General features: G+C 38.0%; 3 protein-coding genes across 3 annotated transcripts; 2 read left to right on the top strand and 1 right to left on the bottom strand.

Moving 5' to 3' along the window:
- The first annotated feature begins 3,965 nt into the window (after positions 1–3,965).
- LOC140793208 (short-chain dehydrogenase TIC 32 B, chloroplastic-like) lies at positions 3,966–6,242 on the top strand. The gene is made up of 7 exons (XM_073144566.1): positions 3,966–4,232; positions 4,308–4,539; positions 4,611–4,847; positions 4,930–5,011; positions 5,265–5,352; positions 5,448–5,494; positions 5,589–6,242. Exons 1-7 carry the CDS (start codon positions 4,109–4,111, stop codon positions 5,850–5,852), a joined length of 1,074 nt encoding a protein of 357 aa, XP_073000667.1. The 5' UTR covers positions 3,966–4,108; the 3' UTR covers positions 5,853–6,242.
- Positions 6,243–7,137: 895 nt separating this feature from the next.
- Positions 7,138–12,888, top strand: LOC140793639 (uncharacterized). Its single transcript, XM_073145249.1, has 12 exons — positions 7,138–7,334; positions 7,416–7,684; positions 7,767–7,840; positions 7,939–8,033; positions 8,544–8,641; positions 9,741–9,824; positions 10,642–10,722; positions 10,828–10,932; positions 11,021–11,116; positions 11,392–11,471; positions 11,929–12,017; positions 12,408–12,888. The coding sequence occupies exons 1-12, from the start codon at positions 7,193–7,195 to the stop codon at positions 12,731–12,733; spliced, it is 1,539 nt and encodes a 512-aa protein (XP_073001350.1). The 5' UTR covers positions 7,138–7,192; the 3' UTR covers positions 12,734–12,888.
- A 1,339-nt stretch (positions 12,889–14,227) lies between these two features.
- On the bottom strand, positions 14,228–18,974 carry LOC140794334 (uncharacterized). Its single transcript, XM_073146342.1, has 8 exons — positions 18,694–18,974; positions 17,063–18,296; positions 16,878–16,968; positions 16,615–16,772; positions 16,482–16,533; positions 15,586–15,665; positions 15,400–15,493; positions 14,228–15,321 (listed from the first exon to the last, which is right to left on the bottom strand). The coding sequence occupies exons 2-8, from the start codon at positions 18,284–18,286 to the stop codon at positions 14,735–14,737; spliced, it is 2,286 nt and encodes a 761-aa protein (XP_073002443.1). The 5' UTR covers positions 18,287–18,296; positions 18,694–18,974; the 3' UTR covers positions 14,228–14,734.
- Between the last annotated feature and the right edge of the window lie 3,466 nt (positions 18,975–22,440).

Here is a 22,440-nt window from a genome sequence, read left to right as displayed (position 1 = left end):
CACAGAAACTTGGTTTTAGTATTTAAAAAATTAAGGAGTTTTTTTATACACACATATTATTATTATTATTATTATTATTTAAAAAAATAGGTGTTAAAATACGTTATCCAACTTTGTTCGCCAAAATTTGGTCAAAAAGCATCGTGTTGTTTTTTTTTTATAATTAAAAAAAAAAGGAAATAGCAAGCGTGTGATGACGTGGCCATCATTAATTTTCCAGTGCTTTGGGATGCGTGCCGTTTACTATGTCGAGGATGGAGGAGGAGCATCGGACTGTGGAGCAATAGGAATTTAGTAGGGGTTTTTTTTCGTGGGACCAAGGGAATGGAGATCACGCCCGACGCGAATTCCGAGGACCCTCGGCCTCATTTCGGCTCGTATCCCGAGGCAAGAACCTCTCGTCTTCGCCTTTGACTAAAGCTCCCTTTCTCTCTCTATCCTTTTCCCCCCAATTCCCTCGATCCTCGTTTCCTATAATAGTATTGTGGTTATACGTCTCGTTCTCTCATCTTCATTGCATTTATTAACCACTCTCTTTGATCACCATTAGGTCAGCATAAGCCCGAATGATTTTGTTTAACCATATGTGTTTATTAGAGTCCAAATACATTTTACTTGAATCTCAAGGTGGATCTTTATCTAAATTTATCGTGGTATATTTTGGCCCCATTTAATTGCAAAATATAAAATATGTATTAGTAAATTAAAAACCTCTTATTCATAATTTATAGCTACATACCATTAAAATCTAGTATAAATAATGTGATAGTTAACATTCTCATTGTATTATGAATGCTATGACTATTGGAGGATATCCTTAAATTGGATAAAAGAGATAACCCTCTATCCTAATATTACATAAAAAAAACGAAATAAGGTTGAGTTAACATTCTTATTTAGATTGAAATATTTTGAAGTCGAATGGAAAAGTATATAGTGTTTGTTATTAGGCGAGAAAAGAAAGAAAGAATAAGTAAAGCGTTTCTCCAGTTGCAATACAATAACAAAAGAAGAAAAAAGAGCATAAAGCACCCCCTCTTTATCGTATTTATTACTTCACATCAATCAAGTCAAGGGCGAAAGGATGAGAGACGCATCGATTCAATGCTATTCAATAAATTCTTCGTATTTTTGGTTGTCATAGGATCTTCTTTTCCTCCTCCTTCCTACTCACTTGTTTGTACGACGAACTTTGTACAAAATCCGAAATATGTATAAAACACCCAACAAAGCTTCTTCTTTTTTTTTATAAAAGCAATGCTTAGGTCTAGGTTGTCACAAAAGACTTATTTGACCAATTACAGAGTAGCAAAGTGAACGTAGTGGATTTAATAGTGAGGTAATCGCACCACTTCGAAAACTACCGGGTGCTCAAAGTCCGCCTTATCCGCCAGGCTAATGCCTGCACCCCTACCCGAAATGAACGTGAGGTCTAAATTGCACATCGAGCCCCTCTCCCCGCACAAATATCACCTCAGGGCTCAGCCTGAGGGGTTTTAATATTTTTTTTTTCACTTTGCACCCTATATTATATATTTATTTCATTTTATAAATTTTGAGATAATTGGACTAACTCTCCTAAATCATATAAAACCTTCTATTCTTTATTTTTAATTCAACTCGTACTTTTTAATAAATCATATAAAACATTCTACTGTATTAAACTAGATAAATGAGTTAGTTATATTATCTGAAAAAAAGAAAAGCACGACGACCCAAATCATATCATAGGCATTAATATAGGGTGTGAAATGAAAAAAAGAAAAGAAAAATCGAAATAAAAACTAACACAAGGTTTGTTCACTTTGGAGGAGGTAAGATTACCGAGTGTCTCCACCAACGAAGGCAGCTATAGGCCAATCTAAGCTCCAAAGATCTCAACAGGAGAAAGGAATAGGTAGACGATATCTTCGAGAAAGAATAAAATAAGGGAAGCTTCTTAAGTGGAAATCCGTAAGCTTGTACGTTTGCATACCCAATAGGTTCGAATTTATACTCCCCAATCACAGACCGTCCGAAATTGGGGCCAGAGCACCACCATCTATCATCTATGGGTGGTAGACCATATCGCTCCTCTTAGTACGTGGTGGTGTCCCACCACACTCCAACCCTCGTCGTTATCATCTTCTAAGATATTATTATTATTTTTAATTTTAGAAATCGCAAACAAGCATAAGATAAGATAATAGTGATAAGAAACCATCATTATGTAGTCAATTTTCCTTCGGTATAGTTGGCTATAAAACTTAATTAATCATCTCTATAGGATTTGTAACTGTTTGATCCTACCTGTGGTTTGTTGGGGGTTGTCCTTGGTTAATAGGGTATCTGTCCTTTGTTCTATTCCTTTCACACAAAGGAACAGTTAAAAGAAAATGTGACAGTCTCTCACTCATAATAGATACAAACTTTTTTGTCCTCCTGACTGCTGTAACAATTATATATGGATAGGCAACCCCAAAATAATATATTTAATTTCAGACACACCACCTAAGATTTTTTTAAAAAAAATTCATTTGAGGAAATAATCATAACACTTTTTTTTTTAAATAATGGTATTATGTTTGGTTGGAAATCGACCTATTTACTTGTTCCTGTAAATATTTTTTGGGGGGAATTTATCAAAAATAGAGTATCTTTTGCTTTTATTATTATAACCAGTAGTTTGTCTGCTGATTGTGATGTGTGGCCTTGGTAAGAGTTTGAAATCGGTGAATAAATCTAGGGAATTAATTGAGTGTAGCAATATGATGAGACCAATTGATGGGGGGGTATTGAACTCCTCACACCTTTGAGCTCATAAATGCAAATCTAAGTACGATGTCGAGTAGTTGAAAAGTTCTTCTTACATTATTTTGCCGGTTTAATAAGCTGTATTCTAAAATATTTTACTAGCAATATTTTTTTATGAAAATCTCAGTAACATATAAGTTATAGCTCTTTTTAGGGTTTGGGGTTTTATTTTATAATTTTTTATAAAAAATAAATATTATCATCAACTTTCTCTTTTCTCACTGTTCTCTTCTCTGTTTCATTGTCTTCATTCAAAATTTATGCCAAATTTAAGTGTTATCATCACACCCTTGCGCGCATCATTATTCATATGCTCTATAATCACTTTCTGTCTAAGTTTGCTTGTTGCCATCAGGTCCGCCCAGCTTCCTCCTTAGATCACATCAATACCTTCCTCGACGTTGCTTTGACCTCCATTGTTTCCTCCCTCCCTCTAATTTCTAATTGGTAGCTTGGACTTGATTATGTTAGATTAAGTTAAGATTGATATAGTTATTCCCAAATCATACAAGTGGATGAGATTTAGATGATAAATTATTTGTTTATTGAACCATATTCTCATTTTTTTAAAAATATATAATTACTTGCTTCTTCCATCATCAAATTTTACTTTTGTCACATCTTATGCTCTTCACTTTATTTCTCAACCAAGAAATATAAAAAATCCTATGAGAATTTAAGCCTACTATTCTAAATTCATATCTAAGTTGATAATTGACAAACTAACCACAACCTACTTGATACTCCTTCACAGGGGCACGTTCATCATTCTGAGAAAGATGGTTAGATATTACCACCGAGGAATCGAATATAATAGAACTCCAGGACTATATTACAGTAAAAAATGCCATAACTACTATTAAGTCTTTTCGACCCTCAACTTTTTTAACCTGCAACACCTAGCGGTCAATCCATGTAGGCATTAGAAGCGAAAGGAGAAAGAGAGAGAGAGAGAGAGAGAGAGAGAGAAAAAAAAGAGAATAAAATTTATATCCAATTGCTTTGCTCCTTTTACTATTAAAGCCATCGTACACGTCCAACTCATACACTATTCCAATCTTATCTGGTATACTCCTGTAACAATTTCCATTTCTTTTTTGTTTTTTTACGGTGTACTTCCTTTTTTTAGTTCGTCCCTTTCCTTTCCTCCACTCTCACCTATAAATATGGGGAGGCGCCTTTCCCCTCAACCCTGACACCATTAGAAGAGTAGCTTCTTCCAAAAGCCTATTCACGCACTTATCCCCTTCCCTTATTTACCGTTTCCTATTCGATTTTTTTTCCCCCAAGGAGGAGGAGTAAGAGACGAAAGACGATGCTAGAGACGGTGAGGTACCTGATTGGTTCGGCTGGAGCCAGCGGTTTCGGGTCGAAATCCACGGCCGAGGAGGTCACCGATGCTTGCCCCGATCTCCGATCCGTTACCGCCATCATCACCGGTATGTGGATCTTATCCAGGGTGGATTGAGAACTTTATCCTGGAATTAGCGCTGATGTCTTTGTGGATGCGGCAGGGGCGACGTCGGGGATCGGCGCGGAGACGGCGCGAGTCCTGGCCCGCGGCGGCGCGAGGTTGGTGCTGTCGGCGAGGAGCCTGAAGGCGGCGGCGGAGACCAAGGCGCGGATCGGCGAGGAATTCCCCGGGGCGGAAATCATCGTCCTCCCCCTCGATCTCAGCTCTCTCTCCTCCGTTCGGACCTTCGTCTGCCGTTTCCTCTCTCTCCAACTTCCCCTAAACCTTCTCATGTATGTGATATTTACAACTAAGTCCTTTTTCTTTCGTCTGTTTTTCAACTAAGCGGACCGAAAAATTTCAGAAATAACGCGGGGAAGTTCTCGTTCGAGCACGCGATATCGGAGGACGGGATCGAGATGACTTTCGCAACGAATTATTTAGGACACTTTTTGCTAACGAAGCTTCTACTGGATAAGATGGTGGAGACGGCGAAGGTGACCGGAATCGAGGGCAGAATAGTAAACGTGTCGTCGAGCATCCATGGGTGGTTCTCCGGTGACGGGATCCAATACCTCGATCTCATCACCCGCAAGAAGATGTGAGCACTTTGGCCCATTAAATTTTCATAATTATTTTTTCAGAGTTAATTTTTTTCAACGGTTTTCTTGATTTTTATGAAGACCGTACTGTGCCACGCGAGCGTACGCCCTCTCCAAACTCGCTAATGTCCTCCACACCAAGGAACTCGCCGAGCGACTCAAGGTTACATCTAACTCACATCAATATATCGAAAACATTTTATTTTTTGTAATTTTCTTTTCATACAACTACGTCTCTAAGCATCTCTAAATTAAATGTTCACTTCTGTAATTTGTTAATCAGTAAGTAAAAGGAGGTTAGAGGCATGCACAAATATGAAAATTAGAGGGGTAGATCTGCAAATAACATGCTTGTTGTAGAATGGCCCTTCAATTCTTTTTTAACTTATTTTTTCCCCTCGTTTTATTGTACTTAGGAGATAGGCGGCAACGTGACCGTTAACTGCGTTCATCCCGGCATTGTCAGGACTCGGCTAACCAGAGACCGCGAGGGCGTCATTACAGGTCATTTTTTAATATCTAAAAAAAGTAATTATTTCTGGAAAAAAAAAATCCGATCCAATAGTGTAAATCTAAATTATCTTTTTACTCCTCCACAGATCTGGTATTCTTCCTCACGTCCAAGCTCCTCAAAACTATACCTCAGGTAGTTAATGATTAAAGAAAGTATCAGTAGCTTTCTGCATAAAGTCAAAGTTTTATATGACAAGCTAAGCGATCCGCTGCTCCACGCATCACAGGCAGCGGCCACGACGTGCTACGTGGCGACGCACCCGAGGGTGGCAGGGGTGTCGGGGAAGTACTTCGCGGACTGCAACGAGGCGTCGCCATCGTCGTCGGCGACCAACCGGCATGAGGCCACGCGGCTTTGGCGCGTGTCGGATTCCATCGTCTCCGCCCGACAACTCTGTCATACCGGATCCGGATCCGATCCACTTCTCCATTCAATCCGCTCTATGGGAGATCCGCGATGTGACCTCTCAATACCTAGAGCGACAACATAGATGTTGACTCCATAGTAGGTGAAAACAGAAGCGCGTTACGACTGAGGCGCATATGATTGGATACCGAGGTCTCGTTATTAGATAGGACGCAGTTGCATTTCCCCGTACGTGCGGGACCATTCAGATAATTCTCATATTTTAGGGTCTATTATGTAAACTTACATATATATATATATATATTTATAGATGTATACGTACATATTATAGTGAGAGTGGTGGAATAGGTACAGATATGTGTAATGTGTTGAGAGAGAAAGAGAAAGATAGAGGTGTAGGATATAATAGGAAGTGAAGTGGTAGGCTGGTAGGTTCCTTGTACACATGGGTGTGATGAGAGGGAGGTGATGCATCTTTTGCCATTGCTTTTTTGTAAGTGAGATATATTTAAAAGGTCCTCGTGATGGTTTTAAAAAATAGTTAGTGGTTGTAATATAGATGATTGCTTTCTTAGTGTGGACAAGTACAACGCTTTGTCTTATTACTTTTCCTCAGCAGCTGCAGATAGTAATCATCGTCACAAGGATTATAAAAATTTGCTCTATTTGACTGCGAGTATGTATGATTGGTCGCTAGGTGTCGAAATATGATGAGAGCGTACTTAAGCCAAATTAAGGTTAGTCCGTGGGCTTAGTTCCACCCAAAATTTCAGCCCATTTCTGTAGCTATTAGGTCCCAACCTCCCAAGTATCCTCTTTCCTTCGTTTTCTTCTTATTATTTTTAAGGCAAAATATAAATTAACCGTCACGGTTACAATTAGCTGTAGGCTGTAGCCTGTCTGTTGCCGTACAGAAAGGATAAGTCTTCGGTGCACCGGCATGCACTATGGTACGAAATGATCCAGTCTACCTGCCTACTTAGTAGTCCAGTGCCCATTAAGAACATTAAATTGCAATGCATACAACACTGGTAGACGGTAGCATCTAGCTGCAGGCGTAGGTTGTGCTTTCCTGCACCGTGGACGTCTCTTTATGATGCAAATTCTGTGCTCTGCCTGGGATGCTAGACTCGAAAGAATCATCATACAGAGGCATTACCATTTACCAACGTCTAAGAGTACTTGTTCACCGTTTTACTGACTAATAAATTTCTTATATTAAGCAATAAACAAGGTTCTAATAGTAAGGTAGTTTCCTACTACGAAATATAAACCAAATTTTGCATAATATAGAGATAAGTAGAGATCCCCTCAGATCTCGTATAATTATTCATATCGGATCTTTTCGTTCAATCCGGATCTTCCACTATCCGGAACCCGACCTTTCTCCCAAAACCCTCGCGTCTCGCCTTAAACCCCATACCCCAGAGCAGTCGAGCTGTCGAGCCGAGAGCCGCACAGAAAATGGCGCCTGCGCCCTCTCTCTTGCCCGAGACCGCCTCCAAGCTCTTCACCCCCGAAACCCTCCGGTCTGCCGCTAGGCAGTCGGAGGGCATCCATCTCATCCCCCTCTCACTTCGTCGCGCCATCAAGAAGTTCCTCCGAGGTCTCTCTCCATCTCTCCTCCTTGCAATTTGATCTCTAATTTTCGCGAAGTCTCTCAGATCTTTGTTTGGTTTCGATCCAGAGAGGGAGAAAGCGCACATGAATCGCAAGGTCCTCCTCCTCTCGGAATCCTTCAACAAGATCAAGGACGTCAATCTCCAGCTCGCCGCCTCCGCCTCACGTGAGCTCGTCGAGGACCCCCTCAAGCCAATATCGCACTGCTCCGCGCGGTGGAAGATTAAATCCGCGTACGGGGACATCGGTCTCAAGTATAAGGAAGACGAGACTGTGGCCTACGTGGCCTCGCGGATGCCCGCGGTGTACTCTGCTTGCCATCGCGTTCTCCGTGAGGTAAAAACTATTTTTTTAATGCGACTTTGCTTTGTTTTATTATAAATGTTCGATCTTGGGATGATTGATTTGGTTTCTATAGGTGCGGCGGCGGCTGCCAGATTTCTCTCCTGCAAAGGTCTTGGATTTTGGGGCAGGACCCAGTTCGGCTCTTTGGTAATTTCCACTCTGAATTCTGTATGCTTTTGATATAGTTGCTACTAGGGAGGTTCTATTAAGTAATGCTATTTCGTATGTTGGGTTTATCTCTTCAGGGCAATGCGGGACGTGTGGCCTCGTTCTTTGGAGAAGGTCAATTTGGTGGAACCTTCTAAGGCAATGCAGAGAGCAGGCCAGACCCTTTTGCAGGGTAATTTGATATATACTGTTGGATGCTTCTTGATATCTTAAAATAGAATTATTGTTTAATTAAATTTATCACCTTTGGAGCTTGGGAATTTTTTGTTTTTCTAATATCAGAGTCGCCAGTTATAATGCAGTGAGGTCAAGAATTTTGTAGCCTATTTGTTGTGATGAAATCTGATTTTTTTTATAAGGAGTTTCACGGTGAAATTTGCTGATAGTATTCAACAGATCACACTAATGATTGTGTCTTAGAAAAGCTTGTCTATTAGTTGAAATAGTTATTGAGGTCGATAGTTTCATAAGTTACTGCAGCCAGTATACATGTTAATATACAGTATTATAAGTTCTTTATCTAAACCCTTCAGCTATTTGTAGTGAACTTTTATCTTGTCCATTTCTCGTTGTCTTGCTTTATCTTGTTGTATTAGAGTTGCATCTTATGTTACTCTTGTAATTGCAACTGGTTTTCTGATACATTTCCTTTGCATATTATTTCTTTTTTTTGTGTGGATAGATCTGAAGGACTTGCCAGTCATTCACAGCTACGATAGTATCCAAGAATTGAACCGTAACATCAATAAAGGTGATCGAGAGCATGACCTCGTGATTTCTGTGAGTCCTCTAAATTGCCTTTATCTGTGCGTGGTGGTAACTTCTGAATCATATTGTTATGTGTCGCTAATATTGTGTGATGCATTGAAAATTTCTTTCAGCATTTGAATGTCTTCTCAAGCAAATTTTCTTTTAGCTTGTGTTATTAGTGGTGATTTTGCCTGCTAAATTTTGGATTGTTTACTTATCCTAAAGCAAGGTGAATCACCATCTATGGATAGACTAAATCATGTGGTTAAGTTTTGTTGGTGGAAGCCAATTATGGAAGATGAATTGGATAAGGACTTTTTGTACTAATAAAATAGTTAGGCAGTGAATGCAACAACATTTCCCTTATGCTAGTATTTAGTTGTTAGAAATTCAGAGCATGACGAATTGTGCATACCTTATGAAGGAGGGCATTTTTTGACTTGTTACTCAAGGCCTCAAATGTTATTCGTTCCTTTCTGCAATTTGAACACTCTGAATTGAGTTGTACAGAGATGCAAAAGACGAAATCCATTTTATAGTTTGTGCCTGAAAGTGTGGTGTGCTTACGTTGCCAGGAAAACCAGGACTTTGTCTTATTGGTCTGATAGATAATGACAATGGTCTATTTGGTAGTGTTAACAATTTAAAAGCCTTCAAAGTGAGTTTTGTGAAAATTGTTTGCAGTGAAGCTCTTAATCAACTTGCTGGCCTGGATCTTTGAGGATTACAGATAGATATCTGAAGTGAAGGCACTTCTCTGGCACAGCTAGATTGGTAGCTTGTAGTATTTAATACCTCATGAGTGAGAGTCCTGATCCAGTCTATTTTTACTTAGTAATCATCAAAGTTTTACATATGCAGAACTATATTAACAAAAACTATGTGGTTGCATTAGTTTCTCATTACTTAGAGCTGAATGATGATTCTTAAAAGTACACATGTTCTTGAAATTTGTAAGATGACGGTAGAAGTAGAATTAGAGATGTTTTACATATTTCTGTCCTAGTTATTTTTCTTTTTGTGCAAGTATTTCTCTACATGTCATTCAATATCTGTATACATCAAAATATTCCTCAATTGTTTAACTAATTATGTTTCAAAATATCCTTCTTTTGACTTCCAAATGTAGTCCTATGCGCTTGGGGAGATTCCATCTCTGAGCGACCGAATTACTATAGTACGACAACTTTGGGACCTTACAGGAGATGTTTTGGTATGCTTTGCCATCAATTGTCTATTTATTTTCTTTTTTATCGTTTTAGTATTTTGTAGTTCTATTTATTTTATCTTGAAATTTGTATATGAATCCGGTCATTAGTTGAGATTTTCTTTTGCTTTAGGGGGCTTTTAATAGTTTTGCCCATAACCGCTTACATTTTCTGTTTGAGATCTTCAGTAATATCCTACCTCATCCTTTTTTTCTGAAAGTTTGTTAAACTGCATGAACACATGATATACTTCAAATAGGCAAGTACAATCAACTAAATTTTTTTTGTCATATCTCTTTCTTATAATGACAATTCTTATCTTGGCTTTACTCTTTAGGCTTTGAGGAATCACTTTGTGTATTGTTACCTTTCCATATTTGGAATGCACTTTCAGTTTTCATTCCATTTCCTGAGCATTTGGGCATACAGAAGTAGGATATTTAGTGAGAAAAAACGGTACTCTACATTATAAAAGAGCAGAAACCAATTCACAGGCTAAATCTACCATTTCCCGACTTGCATATTTATCATATATTATTAAATTTAAGTTAACTTGTCTATATATCATTAAAGCAATGGTTTTACGGGTGCTGTATTTGATCAATGTTAGTGGAGGGTCTTTATGTGGTATGTCACTTGCACATCCCAGTACCGACCGTTGGATTATGGCATACCTATGTAGTTAACACAATAATACAGTCAGCCCTTTGCAGCTTTTCGGATGTAAAGGTCATCTTTTGTTCTTCTACTTTAGTGGCTTTGTACTTTGTGTAATTTTGAAGGCGGGTTTATTCTTCATTCGAATTGCAACACATTGTTTAGGTTTTATTAGAGCCTGGAACTCCTCATGGTTCAAAAATTATTTGCCAAATGCGTTCTTATCTGCTGTGGATGGCAAAGAGGGTAAGTTCATTTCAAGTTATTCACCCTTTACTCTGGCAATTATTAAAATTTGATAATGTCTAGCTCTTTATTCACCTTCATTACATCATTTATTGACATATCAAGAAATGCCGCAAAAGCGAAAATTCATCAAATAAGATTTCAAATGATGTAAAGAGTATAGCTGTCAACAAAGCCTCATTAAAGAGCGGTGCATTTGTTGTTGCTCCTGTAAGTTTCTTAAAGTTTCTCATAGTTTTTTTCATTTTATTTGGTGGATATTCTCGGAGTCAGCAACTGAATTGATGTTCCTTATCAGTGCCCTCATGATGGGCGTTGTCCCTTGGAGAACACAAATAAATATTGCCACTTTGTTCAACGCTTGGAGAGGACATCTTCACAGCGTGCCTATAAGGTCTGTATCTTTTCATGTGATTGTACATTGTATCTTTTTTATTCAAGTTGAATATTTTGCTAGTTGATTGTCAAATAATCTATCTCGTAAAATTTCTCATTTCTTTACCTATGTCACATCAACAGCAAATGTGATATACTGAGTTGTCATTATATTTCATAATCCGGTGTATCCTTTGTTTTGTTATTTGGCATTTCAAGATGTGGTTATTGTCTCCTTTTATCTCAAGGTAGCTAAGATTTTATAAATTTTCTAATATATTCAGTTTTGCTCAGCGGTCCAAGGGTGAACCACTGCGTGGTTTTGAGGATGAGAAATTCTGCTATGTTGCGTTACGTCGGGGGAAGCGACCACAGTAAGAACTTAGCAACTCTGGATCTTAGGCCATTGGCAAGGAAACCTTTTGGAACATTGTCTTTAGGTTTCTATTCTGAAATTTGAGCATTTAAAGATCTAAAAATTTGGAGAATTAAACTCTCTTTTTTTAATTGCTTGCATCCTGTTATTTTTTATTGAATCTTAGTAATTTGAAGTGTAATCTTGTGCAATTTTGTTTAAGTTGTTTTTTTTTTCTTCTGATGAATAAATTAGAGATGATTTTGTTTTTTGTTATTTACTGTGACAAGATACAAGTAACAGTTTTCAAACAAATTGTACATAGCTTAAACACCATTACAAACATATAGTTGATTTGCTGTCATATGACATCCTTTGTTTAAAAATATTTCCTTAATACTTTACTTGAATGTTCATTTTTTGTCATATACCCATACTCTATCAGACTGATGTTATGTGGCCGTTCTCTTTAATAGGGAGGCTTGGCCACTTGATGGTATGGAATTCGAGACACTCAAAGAAAGGAATGCTAAGAGAAACCCTGAGGATCTTATTATTGACTACGGTAATTAGCTATTCACAATGTTCAGGTTCTGTGAATATTATCAATGATTTCATGACATTGTTTGTAAAAGGCATGATGGTCTGTTATAGATAATATTGAATTGAACAGTGTCTATGTCAAATTGTTACACTAGGATAACTTGCTGCTGTCCTTGTTTCACAAGCCAGTGATTTGAACATGGAGTGATGACTTAATAATTCCTCTGGGTGTGATGTACCAGATGAAACATATTTTAGTATTAATTTTAATTTATTTTCTCATATCTTGATGTCTTCTGGAATCTCAATGTTTTCCTTATGCATCAGTGACCTAATTAGTTTCATCTATTACCGATTGCATTGTTGTGTTATTTTATCTCATTGGTTTTACTGTTCTTTCTTCCTTCATCAGAGGATCAATTCGAAACTGAGGATGAAGAAACCCCATTTGAAGATGATCTGATCCCATATGCTTCAGACATGACGGAAACCAGTCTGTTCCATGAGCATGAAGAAGAGGAAGAAGAGGAAGTACATGCGGATTTAGGAAGTGGTTGGGGTAGGATTGTCTACTCACCAGTACGGAGAGGTCGACAAATACAGATGGATGTCTGCAGAGCCATCAAAAGAGATGGGTCGGAGGGCGCCTTTGATCGTGTGGTGGTAACTCAAAGTAAAAACCCTACCTTACACCGGCAGGCTCGCAAATCGCTTTGGGGTGACCTCTGGCCATTTTAATTGTATATGCCAAGTTCTTCACCATTCCGCTCTCTCATTTGTTGTAAAATCTGCTTGCTTCCAATCAGCTTAAAATTGCATAATCATAATGTGATGCTGATCAATTATTTCTTCAAATTCTAATCCATAATCGAATGCTAGTCCCACTTTTCTCATGTCTTTGTGGATGTGTCAGTGTGCAAATCTATCAAATATGGTTTATGTATTGGTTGTTACTGTGAAACTTAAGCATCCTTTGATGTCCTATTTATGTGCATGATGTTCCAATGTTGAGAACTTGAAAAAAGTACCTCACTTTGGTGTTCAAACGAGATCAAAAATAGAGATGGATGAGTGAGTGAAATCACTAATAAACTTCCAAGGACAGGAGACAAAGATTGGCGAGCATAGCATTATGTCATATTTTACATCAAAATGGAGTGATGCATGTAACACTGACTTGTCTATTGATAGTTTCTGTCTGATCCTTTTCTATGTGTTGCTTGGGACTTGGGACTTGGGACTTGGGACTTGGAATCTCATTGAGCGGAGTAATTTGAAATAAACGACACTAACTATCATCCAAATCTTTCTTTATCCAAAAGCAAATGATTAGATGGACCTCGAAAATAAATTTAGCAGTGCACATATCTATCTACATCTTTCACTATTCTCTCTATCTCTGTCCCTATCTTTTCTATCGCTCTCTCTCAATTTGTCAGCCGTCCTTCCTCTTTCCCAGCCACCAGAGGAGGCCAGCTGAAAGGAACTAGGCATTCTTCAACTTGGCCCACTCGTTTATACCTAACAGGAGATGATAACAGTATCCATCCCTCTCCATGTTTTTTTCTGCTTAGCTATACACCTCTCTCTGTCTCTCTCTCTCTACCATGTTAGATTACCAATTCATCGTAAGGTTAATTATATGTTAGATAAGACAAACGATGTATAACATACTGAACGTTTGTACTAGTCATTATATTCAAAAGCAATGCAAAATTAAGAGTAGTGGAACTTTTGGCTGATGTAATAGTGCAATGCTTAACGTTAGTACTAGTTTCAACCTTCAATGGCAGTTCTGAAATTTGTGGCTGATGTAATAGGGCAAAAGGAAGATAAATAGATTAAGAAAATACCACGTATGGTCATTGATTAGAAGTAGAGCAGTAATTGCAAAAAGAATAAAAAACAGATACAGATGCAAGGCTTGGTAAATAGACATCCTTTAAAAACTCAAATGCAGGATAAGTAGTCAAAGTATAAGTATTCATCATTTTTTTTTTTTTTATAAAAAGCTCCAGAAAATTAATCACAAGGTCCATAAATGCCTGATTCCAAAACAGTGAGGCAAGTGGTAATACAAATTACAAAGAATCATAAACCAATCAGAATTTCACAAGACAACTTTACATCAGCTCCATCCATTAGAGCTCCACAATGTCCCCCACAGACACATGAATATGTCTACCACAAGCACAAGTTCCCTATATATGGAATCAGAAAATAAGCATCATATAGACCAAGAACAATTGATTAAATGAATGAATATGTATAATTACATGCAATTTATATCTATCCAACAGTACATTTGAACTCTCCAATCGCCCTCGTCCACCACTTGATTTAGGCAACGAGGATGCTTCACTAACACTTGAACAAAATGTCTATAGATCAAGGAGATCTGAAGGACACAAAAGCAAGAAACGAGAAGGAATAAACTCCCAGTCCCACCTTACACTGCACAGGTCCACAGAGGGGATCAACCTTCTTGGGGGCCTGCCACAATCTGATGGTGATGTTGAGATCTTGAAGGACCACCAGCTTACGTACAGTTCTGGTCGAATGTACAATTGAGTGGGAGCACCAGACATGTGATCCTTCGATCGGTGTCATGATAAATTGGACCAGTGTCAACTTCATCCCTACACCTCTGTGAGAAAAGAAGACGAAAAGTTTTTGTAGTGGCCATGTGAGCTGCAGTATATAAGGCGTCGCAACCAATCATGCATCGGCCAATGAAAGTCACAGATGTACAGGTAACCCATAATTCTGGAAGGATCTGATGCACCCATCCCATCCTGCAGTAATTATCACTTGGCCCCAGGCATGGGAAGAGTTCTGACAAGAAGTCTTTAAGAACTTATACTGCGATTTGCACAAGGTAGATGCACCGATCAAGCTGGATGGAAGCTTTTCCTCTGGCCATGTTGCTGATCCCTTGGGAAGAAACTCTGATAAGAACTCATGTCTGAGAGTGAAACTAGAAGGTGATAGACAAATAATATTGTGGCCAAATGAATCTTCTCCATGACAATCAGATGCAATCTCCAGAGCGCTGGGGAAATCCTTTAAGACATCGTGATGCGATGGGATAACTTCTGAGGTGACAGAAACAAAGGTCCTGGTCTGCAAGCCATTCCAAGGTATTGCAATAGAAGCATGACTGGAGAAGAAACGCTCACAAGACCATGTGCTCTTTACATGGTCCGAAATCGGTGCATCTTGGTTAACAAAGTTCCAGATATTGATGGAGTCCTCACTAGCAGAAATAATATGTTTTCCATCTGGAGTGAATGATGCAGTTACCTGGCCAGCAGTATTCCGCAGTCCTGTGGATACGGAAAGTGATATTGCCACACTGGAATTTTAGCACAAAATCTGATTTAAGCTGATAGACAAATTTATACCTTTGTACTTAGAGACCACTTCAACCCCATGAAGAACACGAATTTGTGAGTCAGCAGATGTTACCATTAATTTTTTAGGATCACTCGGACAGAACTGCACACAAATTAGAACCACTCAAAGATAAACCTTGAAGGACTAAAGAGAGTACATACAAAATAAAGAGGCAGATATTTGTATGAAGGTACCTGAAAGCCAGTGATTCTCTTGTGTGGCGACTTCCTTTTACCCTGTAGTGAGACATGAGCTTCTAGTTGTAGATGGTTATCTGAACCAAGCCAAAGAAATTCGATCAGTCAAGCAGATGTGCGTCAATGAAAAAATAGAACATAATCAGCAAAATAGAAGAGTTAATTAGCAGAAATTCATTTGCAATCTACAGCCCATGACTACCATTCAGATGCACAGATAAAGAGAAAATCTGGAGTGGTTGGATAGTGTAAGCATAAGGAACTTGTTTACTCTAATGATGGACAGTGCTATCAACGAACAATAATCGGGATAGCATGATTGAACTAGCTCATAACATGGACCAAGTGGAATGAGACAGCATGGTAAAACGGGAAAAAAAAATTAAGTGGGAAATACATGAGCTCAATAATGTAAGTATATGATCTATGGTTCTCAAAATCTAATGCAGTACAACAAATTTAAACTTTTATTGATAAGGAACACTGTCTTTTCTTGTCAGTTTATTCTGTTAAATGCAATATAGCACAAAAAATTCCTAGACATAATTGATTAAGAGAGACAGGTACAAACAGAGGTCAGTGTCAAACTAACGTAACATCACTAAGTTTCAGTGTCAAGTATGAAATCATTTAATGCAATTACAAGATTAGATTCACAGACTATACTACTTGATAGTGACCAATTAAGGGCTGACTAAAAGAACAGATACGAATATCTTTAGACAACAACTCTAGGGCATTGTTGTGTAAGCGAATGTCTTATCCGAAATTCTGAATATTAACAAGTATAAGTCCAAGCAAAAATACGCAAAAGTAAGATTAATCCCTGTAGCAAAGAAGCAAGATCATCTACAAAAGAAACTTCACATAAAATACACTAATTAATTCTGTACCTGATACATCATAAAAGCGACAATTTCCTGTAATGGTGCCAACTACTCCTCCCTACAAAAGACAGGCAGAATGATGTATCTACATTAAATTCTATCACTGCCAGTTTTGTGTAAATTTACCAGATATAAATACCTTCCCATCTGGACGGTAGCACACTGAAGTGACTATTTCTTTGCTATCAGTCCAGTCTATAACATGACATCTACAAATCTCCCAGATACGAACTATGCCATCAATACACCCACTAATGAAATAGTTCTCGTCAGCAGGGTTAAACTGAACAGATGTTACTGCATAGAAGAAAATAAAAATAAAGCTATTAGAACAAACTGAAGAGAGCAAAGCAATCATACTCAGGAGTAGATGCAAGCAGCATGGCAAGGAGAATCTCCTACCATAATCATTATGGGAAAAAACTTTGAGGCAGCTATTGAATCCAAGTTGCCACAAGCGAACCGTTTTATCAGTAGATGATGACAGTAAATACTGCAGAGAACATTTCATGCACTTTAGAAAATTTTAAATTATGGAATGTTATATCCTACAGTTAAACTGAGATGAATTCTCTGATAAAGCGAACCTTATTTTTTGACCATGAAAGGTCCAAAACATCCCCATTATGCCCAGCAAACTCATGCAACGGTTCCTCGGATATCCGAAAGATGTTGGATGGAATTACAACACAAGCTGAATCCGTAGTTCTCTTAATATTACTGTGCTTACCATTTTTCTCTTCACTGATGTTTACAGGTGCTAATTCAGAATTGTCATTGACTGTAAAATATATGCATAATGGATCATCTTTAGGAATGTCAAATTCATGTGTTCTTTTGCATTGCATGATATGCCAAACACGCACAACTCCATCTTCCCCTCCAGTGGCTAAATATTGGCCATCAGGATTAAATTTCATGGTCAAGATGGTACCATCATGTGCTTTGATATCTTGCCCCTTGTAGACTGCAGATAGTTCCTTGGATTTCTTCTTATATGAGCGAACTTTGACTCTTTCAAGAGTACCACTGCTACTCCGATTAGAATCAGTGATGCTTGAGTTAATTTCATCATCTTCACTAGGGACAACACAAGCCCTGATACCCAACCTCCTCAACCATCCAATCCTTCTCCTACTCACCACCCTGTCTGATTTACTTGAAGCACTATCTTCTCGTCGCATAAGCTGTTGGATGAATGAAGAGGAGCCAAAATTTCTCTCAAATTCAGCAAGTGAGACCATTCGATCTGAGCCAACTTCCCGAAGACTCCTTAAACTTCCATCTTTAGCCCACTCATGAGCAATAAACATTGTACCATCATCCAAGTTCTTGATTCTGTACTCAAAACTCTCCTCGGAATCTCCAAAATCCGATGTACTAGGCTGCTCGGTGGACCAACTAGACACAGAAGGTCGAATATCCGAGCAAGGGGTTCCAACGTCGGCTTCCTTACCTGACATGATTCTCTTGATATACGACGGTGTTCCAACGTCTGCCTCAAGCTTGCCATCAAGTTCAACAGGCACAATTTCATCGTCGGCCTTGAGCTCACCATCATGATCAATGGAGTCCAAACCCATTAATCTAATGAACTTATCTCTGCGTTCACGTACGCTCTCAAGATTATTAGTCCAGACCTGGTAACGAGGATTGCTCGAAACCCAACTGATGAAATTTCCAGCATCATTTGCATCATGTTTCAGCGGGCTTCCGGGACATGAATCAGACGCCGACGAGATTTCCTCCCGTGAGTCGAAGAACAAGTCCTCCTCCTCCTCTTCACCTCGGAACAGATGACTCTGATTCATGGTGGTCTTACTACAAAAATTAACAGGAGAAAACCCCATTTTAGAGAATAGTCCAATGTCCCTATAAATAGCCGGCAAAGCCCTTGATTTTCTCCATGGCAACAGGGAAAGAAGAGTAAGAAAATGGGGAAAAATCTAAATCATTCAGTTGCAGATCTCCCAAATCTCAAAAACGCAATGGATTTAATCCTCCTCCGAGACCGTAGCAGTAATCCAAATCCCGGAGCCGATTGAGGGGAGAACGTGCCCAGAAACCGAAATCAAAAGAGACCCATTGAAAAATATTACAAGGAGAACACGATTTTGACGAGAAAATTTTAAGAACACAAGGAAAAAAGAAGAAGAGGAAGAAGAAAAAAAAAATAATTCCAGAAACGGGAGGGAAGTGAAGATAAGAGCTTTCTCACCTGGCCGCCCATGTTAAACGCGTGGAAAAGACCGTCAAGCCTAAGATCCCAAGCCCTCGGATTCCTAACCTTCTTCGCCTCCACTTCTTTCCCTTCCTCGAGCAAGACTACAAGAACTTGGTCTACAGAGCTCAACAAGCTGCCATTAAAGAATCGAAACAGCAACCCAATGAGCTAAAAGGAGGATGAGGTTTAAGAGGGAAGACGGTGGGCTCCTCTAAGCCTCTTCTCTTTCCTCTCTCTCTCTCTCTACGTCTCTCTCTCTCTCCCCTCTCTACGTCTCTCTCTCCTCTGCAGTTGCTGCTCGTTTTGGCTGGCTGCCTGCCAAAATCTCATCCGAAAATACCCCTTACGAAATGACCAGAACACCCCTAACTTTGGTCCCTTCTACTGTGCTGCTCCTATTGCATGCCCCCCCACGTCATCGCTTGGCTATTATACTATTATTCCTTCAACCCCAATTAATCTAAGTCAATGGGGATGAGATGTTTAATTCCACTATGCTTATCACCAACCATGCATTGTAGCGGATCCTGTATCTGGGCCACCTGGGGTGATGCGTTAGCCAATGGAGTGATAGGACCCATTCGGGGGATTTTGTCTTTTTTATTAGTAGGTGAGAAGCACTAATCACCTTTTGTTAGTGCTAAATGATAAGATTTGGTGAATTAACACTCCTGTTACATATTGTAACGAGTAACCTATTTTATAATATAAAATATAAAATTACCATTCTCCAACAATTTAAGCTTTTATAATAATTGATGAGCTATCATGTTATCAGAGTAAAGATCCTAAATCAAAAATTTATCAACTTAAAAAAATATATAAATTATTGTTCTGTAGCACCTAAATTAAGTATCAAATAAGCACTAAATTAAAATGAAATCAAATAGAGGATAAAGATTAAGGTAACCATTTGAAGATATAGAATTAGATATCTCAATCACCACTGCGATACTAAATATCTTCTTTTATTTGTATTTTTTTTCAAATTTCCCTATCACAAGAAGTGGTTCAACATCTAGAGGACCACAGTGTTTTTTTTACCTGATCTTCCCTTATTTATGTATCTGGGTTATGAGAATTTTAGAAAATTAATCTAGTATAAGATAGCTGTTTATTTTTTTTTTATTTCATAACTCCGCAGTGTTGATGAGAAAAAAAAAATAGTAGTAGAAGGTTACAAGCCTAATACATAATCAATAATCCGAACAAGTGACTAATTCTACTAATACTTCATTGGAGCTCAAGAGACAAATATATATATATATATATATATATATATATATATATATATATATATGTTGCTTTTAAATATAATTTTTTTTATAGACTTCTATATATGCCCCGCATAAATTAACCACATGAAGACATATTATTTAACACTGTAATATAAACTTAGAGATATTGCTAAAAGTAGACCAATCTGATTACGTAAACGAAATTACCCGGCACTTCTCTATAAATTTATATTGCATTTATTACTTAAAGGCATTTTGACTGAGCCAATCTTTGAAATTTTATAAAAATTGACTCAATAATTAATTAGTAGATGAAATATTGCCCCTATTTATAATTTCTACGAATTCTCTTTTGCATGAAGGTATTCTTCATTTCACCTAATCCATGTGTGAAAATAAATGGTCAAATTGGATGTTTATTTAGCTAAATGAAATTTGCAAAATTTTAATATAATCTTATGGTATTTGGAACTTTTGACTTTCTTTATTTTCTATGGTTTTTAATTATACATGTCCATGTAAGAGTGCCACGTGGATCAACCCCGTAAGAAAGAAGACTTTGAGTAGGTCCAAAATGGTAAAGTTTTATTTCAGATGGCGATATTTGATTACAATACGTACATATTAGTCGTATTGCTCATTTGCTTGTGTATTAAAGATAAGTGCGTGGAATTAAGATAATTAGGCTAATCCAACAGCAGAGAAAACATGCAGAGAGTACACGGCAGTCTATGAATGGCTGGAAGGGGAGTTCCTACAACCTAAGGTGTAGTTTATCCTCTCGCCTTTATCCAACAGCAGTCCAAAAGACTTGTACCGCGTGCTCGGGCTATTGGGTCAACGAGGAGAGGAGAATTTGACCAACAACTCCTCGACTTCTCCTCGTGCCCGCTTTGTTGACGCCTCTGTTGGCGTACACCTCGGCGATTATAGTAAATCACTAAATCCGGAACGGGAAATTTGCATCTAAAACCCTATTTAAGCAAGTTTACAGTTAAAATCCTGTATTTTTATCTAATTAGTTCTCCGAATATTTTGCTTGTAAGATATGTTTTATCTTTTCACCAAATGAGTTTGAAACATTTCGATCTACTCTCCAAGTTTAACAATAATTATATTTTTGTCAACCAACCAACTTTATAGAGGTGATAGATAACTTTTCATAACTAAAGAGGTTATGAGATCGACTTCAACTATAAATAATTATTATGAAAAAAATTATTTAGTGGTTTATTAGCTCACCGATGCGGTTGGGTTGGAAGAATAGTTGATAGGGCGACGTTTAGTTCAAAATAATTGTTCAACGATGCATATAACTTAAAGTCTAGACTAGATAACTTATAAAATATTAAGTAAAGTTTGTCCAACCCTTGAATTATAAAAAATTATATTTTTGTCACTTTAAATAACGAAAATTGAGGGTTCAAACTGTTAAATTCACTTGCGTCAGGACAATATTGGGTGGATAAAAACAAAGTGCAGGGCCCATTGATCAGAACCGTCCAAATTTATGGACCCACCCAGGCACGATGGCCCGGATCAGATAGCGCCTCGACATAGGGATCCCCGTCACTTCTTCCCATATCCATCTTTGGAAGCATCGTACGAACGGCCCCGATCGCAAGCAAGACCGCTTCTTGTTGGATCTACGGTAGGTTGGGGTGGGGTGGGGGGGGGAGGTTAGGGGGATGGGTGGCAAATATTTGTGGCCCCCGCGATTCCACACAGCTGTGTTGATTATTATTTTTTGATCCGATTTTTTCCCTTCGTCATCTTAGAAATTTAACGGCAAAGGAGATGTCCACGTAGGCCCCTATTAGTTACAACTCCGTTTAAATTACGTAGTTACCCCTACAAAGCCTAAACAGGAACTTAATTTGGACTTTGGAGGTCAGTTTGGTCGTATAAGATAAAAAGACTTTCTAACTAGTCAACGTCGGCGCTTATACAAGTCTTACGTGTACTATTATATCAAATAAATCCAAAGTTTAAACAATCTACTAAAAGATTTATAATTTAGACCCTATATTTTGTTTTATTACTTTGAGCACTCTGCTATATCATTGGACCCCTATTTTTTTCACTTTGAATAAAATATATAAATATTCTCTTTGAAAAATGAGAAGTTAAAATATCTTGGCAAATTTGCCGTTGGGAGAGAGCTAGAGAGGCCAACGAGGTGAGTCGAATAGAGATATAGTTAATTTAATTTAATCTATATAATAACAAGACGTTAATCAAGTTAGGTGTGATAGGCTAATAGTTATTATTATTATAATAATAGCGTACTTTTTTAAAAAATAAATTTCACCGACTTTTTTTTTATATACTTTGCCCAATTTTTCTCACCAAATTGCATGGGATCCATGCTAGAATATTAGTATAATTGAAGGTGCCTAAGTTTTGAAAGTTTTAGCATTCTCATGCACCAAATTAGCTCATCAACCATACCTTCCTTCCACGTTGGCAAATATTGTAGGAGAAGTTATTAATACCACTAAGT

Source organism: Typha latifolia, chromosome 8 (genome assembly GCF_019914945.1).
Source record: "Typha latifolia isolate L0001 chromosome 8, TyphaL0001v2, whole genome shotgun sequence".
NCBI classification, from domain to species: Eukaryota; Viridiplantae; Streptophyta; class Magnoliopsida; order Poales; family Typhaceae; genus Typha; species Typha latifolia.
The sequence above is the reverse complement of the archived record's forward strand: the minus strand, read 5'-3'. Positions and strand labels throughout refer to the sequence as shown.